Source organism: Tupaia chinensis, unplaced genomic scaffold (genome assembly GCF_000334495.1).
Source record: "Tupaia chinensis unplaced genomic scaffold, TupChi_1.0 Scaffold000558_1, whole genome shotgun sequence".
Taxonomy (NCBI): Eukaryota; Metazoa; Chordata; class Mammalia; order Scandentia; family Tupaiidae; genus Tupaia; species Tupaia belangeri.
This window is the reverse complement of record NW_006160070.1, coordinates 1,762,937-1,769,000: the sequence shown is the minus strand read 5'-3', so window position 1 is coordinate 1,769,000 and position 6,064 is coordinate 1,762,937. Positions and strand designations below refer to the sequence as shown.

At 62.5% G+C, this 6,064-nt stretch overlaps 1 protein-coding gene across 1 annotated transcript in view; it reads right to left on the bottom strand.

Moving 5' to 3' along the window:
• Window positions 1-6,064, bottom strand: part of OSBPL2 (oxysterol binding protein like 2) — a gene marked incomplete at its 3' end in the record, with an annotated part of 38,340 nt that overhangs the window by 8,547 nt on the left and 23,729 nt on the right. The window contains 2 exon segments of the mRNA XM_006157729.3: window positions 721-810; window positions 1,396-1,503. Of these exon segments, the coding sequence (XP_006157791.2) occupies window positions 721-810; window positions 1,396-1,503 (198 nt within the window).

Genomic DNA, 6,064 nt, shown 5'->3' with positions numbered 1-6,064 from the left:
GGCTCTCCGGGCTGGCGTGCCAGCCTCCACTCCCATGGCCCCTCCATGGACAGACAGGTGGCAGCCGCTCCGTGGGCTGATTCCGCCAGGCAGAGGTTGCCCCAGGTGCCAGTCACCACAGTGCTCAGCCACAGGCCTGCTGCCCCATAGGGCCACGGGGCCAGCCCGGCCACACAGGAGAGTACTGAACCGGCAGAAGGTGGGCTGAGCAAAAGCCACACTGTCTACACTGGAAGCGAGTTTCTCACTGAGAAGGTACAGATTTCGGAGCTGGGGGGAGGCTCGCGACACAGTCCGGTCCAAGTTAAAAAAAAAATGAGAAAAACTTAAAACTCAAAACACAAAGACATTAGCCCAAAGGGGGAACCGGCAGAGTGTGTGAGGGCACTCCTGAAGTGCCGCCCTGCCCACAGCACCCAGGTGGGGGCAGACGTAGCCAGAGGGGCACACGGCAGTGCTGGGCTGTGCCTGCCGGCCGCGAGGGGGCACCAGGAGCCCGTGCGGGGTCCCGGCTGCTCGTTTCAAGTTTGCCACAAGGAGGGGCCTCAAACTCTGGGCGGGGGGCCCCACTGCCCCTCTAGAAATGACACTGGTGCCCACCCTCAGCGCCCCGGCGTCTTCTCTGAACGCGCAGAGGAGCTGTTTTCTCCCAGAGCGGGCAGCGCCGGAGGCTGGGACGCCCGAGCACAAGTGGACGTGGGGCCCCTGCATGGGACCTACTTTTTGTCCTGGATGTGCCCCTCCACTCTGTGGAGCTCTTTTCCAAATAGGCCACACGGCTTAAAGTGCAGCACGCACTTGTGTCCAGTCCTGCGGGGACAACAGACAGCGGTGAGCGGGCCCAGAGCATGTCTGCAGGCCTGCGGGTTGGGGAGGCCGCCCGGCTCGGCCCTGGGAGCAGCCGCCAAGCCGCAGGAGGGCCTTCCTGGGTGACGGCTTGTGGTGAGGGATGGATAACTCGGTAAGCTCACTAAAAACCCTCCCAGTGTCCTCATGAAGCGGGAGCTTTTCTTAAGATTTCTGCTCCAGGGCACGTGTGTTTGCCGGAGTCAGACGGGGAGGGAATGAGAACCCCCACCCAGGGATGGCCACGCTGAATCCTCTCTCCTCCATTCCCCTCCCCCGGGATTTTGGACATGCCCAATGTGATTTTCAAGCTGCGGGTCAGGGACTCGAACCACGGTTAGCCAAGTGGGAGTCCAGCACCTCATCTACATGTACCTGTGGCCCCCAAACAGAAATGGTCTCATTAATGCTGCTAAAAACAAAGACAACCCCTCGGGAACTTGCGCATCCGGCGACCGTGCGGGGCAGGGCCGCGGTCCTCTCCTGACGCTGACCCCCACACAGGAGGCGCCGGAGCCCAGAAGCCGCGCGGCCGTGCCCCCAGCCCACCTGTGGTTCAGGATCTCCACTGTGCCGTACTGCTCTATCCACAGCTTCCCGAGGATGACGTTGTGCACGCAGCATGTGGGGTTGGTCCAGGTGTAGGCCTCATCATGCCTGCCACACGCCAGGACAGCGCCGGTCAGGGCCGGGCAGCAGACGCCGGCGCCCGACTGCTGCCGAGGGCGGACGCTCGGCCTCTGTCTGGAGTGTGCGTCTCCAACTCCGCACGCTCCCACAAGGCCTCCCACTTCCTTCAGGGCCAGACGAGGGAACCAGCGACAAAGATGCGGCTCTCTCGAGACGGCTGGAAGCAAACCCACCTCACCCACACATGGGGCGGTGGCAGGGACAGCGCTGGGGGCCCCGCGTCCCCAACAGCTCCCCACACGCGCCTCTCCCTCCCACCCTCCCGAGTGGCTCCGTATGGAGGGAAACGCACACACACGGCCCAGCAGCAGGCTGCGCTGTCTGGGAAGGCCACGGCAGAGCCACGGTTCAGGGCAAACCCAGTCCCAGCAGGAGCCCTTCGGGACGAGGCCAACGGGCCCTAACTCCATTCGCCAGAAGGGCTCTAACTGGTCCATCCTGCACAGTTCACGTGAGCAGGCCAAGAGCACACGTGACACAGCTGGCAGCGAGGCCCTATTGGGAGTGGTCCCTCCCAGTCTCTCTCTCCCCCTTCCCTCTCCCTCCCATCTCTCTCTCCCCGTCTCTCTCTCTCCCATCTCTCTCTCTCTCCCTCTCCCCCATCTCTCTCTCCCCGTCTCTCTCTCCCCTGTCTCTCTCTCTCCCCATCCCTCTCCCCTGTCTCTCTCTCTCCCCATCCCTCTCCCCTGTCTCTCTCTCTCCCCATCCCTCTCCCCTGTCTCTCTCTCTCCCCATCCCTCTCCCCTGTCTCTCTCTCTCCCCATCCCTCTCCCCTGTCTCTCTCTCTCCCCATCCCTCTCCCCTGTCTCTCTCTCTCCCCATCCCTCTCCCCTGTCTCTCTCTCTCCCCATCCCTCTCCCCTGTCTCTCTCTCTCCCCATCCCTCTCCCCTGTCTCTCTCTCTCCCCATCCCTCTCCCCTGTCTCTCTCTCTCCCCATCCCTCTCCCCTGTCTCTCTCTCTCCCCATCCCTCTCCCCTGTCTCTCTCTCTCCCCATCCCTCTCCCCTGTCTCTCTCTCTCCCCATCCCTCTCCCCTGTCTCTCTCTCTCCCCATCCCTCTCCCCTGTCTCTCTCTCTCCCCATCCCTCTCCCCTGTCTCTCTCTCTCCCCATCCCTCTCCCCTGTCTCTCTCTCTCCCCATCCCTCTCCCCTGTCTCTCTCTCTCCCCATCCCTCTCCCCTGTCTCTCTCTCTCCCCATCCCTCTCCCCTGTCTCTCTCTCTCCCCATCCCTCTCCCCTGTCTCTCTCTCTCCCCATCCCTCTCCCCTGTCTCTCTCTCTCCCCATCCCTCTCCCCTGTCTCTCTCTCTCCCCATCCCTCTCCCCTGTCTCTCTCTCTCCCCATCCCTCTCCCCTGTCTCTCTCTCTCCCCATCCCTCTCCCCTGTCTCTCTCTCTCCCCATCCCTCTCCCCTGTCTCTCTCTCTCCCCATCCCTCTCCCCTGTCTCTCTCTCTCCCCATCCCTCTCCCCTGTCTCTCTCTCTCCCCATCCCTCTCCCCTGTCTCTCTCTCTCCCCATCCCTCTCCCCTGTCTCTCTCTCTCCCCATCCCTCTCCCCTGTCTCTCTCTCTCCCCATCCCTCTCCCCTGTCTCTCTCTCTCCCCATCCCTCTCCCCTGTCTCTCTCTCTCCCCATCCCTCTCCCCTGTCTCTCTCTCTCCCCATCCCTCTCCCCTGTCTCTCTCTCTCCCCATCCCTCTCCCCTGTCTCTCTCTCTCCCCATCCCTCTCCCCTGTCTCTCTCTCTCCCCATCCCTCTCCCCTGTCTCTCTCTCTCCCCATCCCTCTCCCCTGTCTCTCTCTCTCCCCATCCCTCTCCCCTGTCTCTCTCTCTCCCCATCCCTCTCCCCTGTCTCTCTCTCTCCCCATCCCTCTCCCCTGTCTCTCTCTCTCCCCATCCCTCTCCCCTGTCTCTCTCTCTCCCCATCCCTCTCCCCTGTCTCTCTCTCTCCCCATCCCTCTCCCCTGTCTCTCTCTCTCCCCATCCCTCTCCCCTGTCTCTCTCTCTCCCCATCCCTCTCCCCTGTCTCTCTCTCTCCCCATCCCTCTCCCCTGTCTCTCTCTCTCCCCATCCCTCTCCCCTGTCTCTCTCTCTCCCCATCCCTCTCCCCTGTCTCTCTCTCTCCCCATCCCTCTCCCCTGTCTCTCTCTCTCCCCATCCCTCTCCCCTGTCTCTCTCTCTCCCCATCCCTCTCCCCTGTCTCTCTCTCTCCCCATCCCTCTCCCCTGTCTCTCTCTCTCCCCATCCCTCTCCCCTGTCTCTCTCTCTCCCCATCCCTCTCCCCTGTCTCTCTCTCTCCCCATCCCTCTCCCCTGTCTCTCTCTCTCCCCATCCCTCTCCCCTGTCTCTCTCTCTCCCCATCCCTCTCCCCTGTCTCTCTCTCTCCCCATCCCTCTCCCCTGTCTCTCTCTCTCCCCATCCCTCTCCCCTGTCTCTCTCTCTCCCCATCCCTCTCCCCTGTCTCTCTCTCTCCCCATCCCTCTCCCCTGTCTCTCTCTCTCCCCATCCCTCTCCCCTGTCTCTCTCTCTCCCCATCCCTCTCCCCTGTCTCTCTCTCTCCCCATCCCTCTCCCCTGTCTCTCTCTCTCCCCATCCCTCTCCCCTGTCTCTCTCTCTCCCCATCCCTCTCCCCTGTCTCTCTCTCTCCCCATCCCTCTCCCCTGTCTCTCTCTCTCCCCATCCCTCTCCCCTGTCTCTCTCTCTCCCCATCCCTCTCCCCTGTCTCTCTCTCTCCCCATCCCTCTCCCCTGTCTCTCTCTCTCCCCATCCCTCTCCCCTGTCTCTCTCTCTCCCCATCCCTCTCCCCTGTCTCTCTCTCTCCCCATCCCTCTCCCCTGTCTCTCTCTCTCCCCATCCCTCTCCCCTGTCTCTCTCTCTCCCCATCCCTCTCCCCTGTCTCTCTCTCTCCCCATCCCTCTCCCCTGTCTCTCTCTCTCCCCATCCCTCTCCCCTGTCTCTCTCTCTCCCCATCCCTCTCCCCTGTCTCTCTCTCTCCCCATCCCTCTCCCCTGTCTCTCTCTCTCCCCATCCCTCTCCCCTGTCTCTCTCTCTCCCCATCCCTCTCCCCTGTCTCTCTCTCTCCCCATCCCTCTCCCCTGTCTCTCTCTCTCCCCATCCCTCTCCCCTGTCTCTCTCTCTCCCCATCCCTCTCCCCTGTCTCTCTCTCTCCCCATCCCTCTCCCCTGTCTCTCTCTCTCCCCATCCCTCTCCCCTGTCTCTCTCTCTCCCCATCCCTCTCCCCTGTCTCTCTCTCTCCCCATCCCTCTCCCCTGTCTCTCTCTCTCCCCATCCCTCTCCCCTGTCTCTCTCTCTCCCCATCCCTCTCCCCTGTCTCTCTCTCTCCCCATCCCTCTCCCCTGTCTCTCTCTCTCCCCATCCCTCTCCCCTGTCTCTCTCTCTCCCCATCCCTCTCCCCTGTCTCTCTCTCTCCCCATCCCTCTCCCCTGTCTCTCTCTCTCCCCATCCCTCTCCCCTGTCTCTCTCTCTCCCCATCCCTCTCCCCTGTCTCTCTCTCTCCCCATCCCTCTCCCCTGTCTCTCTCTCTCCCCATCCCTCTCCCCTGTCTCTCTCTCTCCCCATCCCTCTCCCCTGTCTCTCTCTCTCCCCATCCCTCTCCCCTGTCTCTCTCTCTCCCCATCCCTCTCCCCTGTCTCTCTCTCTCCCCATCCCTCTCCCCTGTCTCTCTCTCTCCCCATCCCTCTCCCCTGTCTCTCTCTCTCCCCATCCCTCTCCCCTGTCTCTCTCTCTCCCCATCCCTCTCCCCTGTCTCTCTCTCTCCCCATCCCTCTCCCCTGTCTCTCTCTCTCCCCATCCCTCTCCCCTGTCTCTCTCTCTCCCCATCCCTCTCCCCTGTCTCTCTCTCTCCCCATCCCTCTCCCCTGTCTCTCTCTCTCCCCATCCCTCTCCCCTGTCTCTCTCTCTCCCCATCCCTCTCCCCTGTCTCTCTCTCTCCCCATCCCTCTCCCCTGTCTCTCTCTCTCCCCATCCCTCTCCCCTGTCTCTCTCTCTCCCCATCCCTCTCCCCTGTCTCTCTCTCTCCCCATCCCTCTCCCCTGTCTCTCTCTCTCCCCATCCCTCTCCCCTGTCTCTCTCTCTCCCCATCCCTCTCCCCTGTCTCTCTCTCTCCCCATCCCTCTCCCCTGTCTCTCTCTCTCCCCATCCCTCTCCCCTGTCTCTCTCTCTCCCCATCCCTCTCCCCTGTCTCTCTCTCTCCCCATCCCTCTCCCCTGTCTCTCTCTCTCCCCATCCCTCTCCCCTGTCTCTCTCTCTCCCCATCCCTCTCCCCTGTCTCTCTCTCTCCCCATCCCTCTCCCCTGTCTCTCTCTCTCCCCATCCCTCTCCCCTGTCTCTCTCTCTCCCCATCCCTCTCCCCTGTCTCTCTCTCTCCCCATCCCTCTCCCCTGTCTCTCTCTCTCCCCATCCCTCTCCCCTGTCTCTCTCTCTCCCCATCTCTCTCTCCCTGTCTCTCCCTCTCCCCATCTCTCTCCCCGTCTCTCTCTCCCCTGTCTCTCCCCCCTCTCTCTCCCCTCA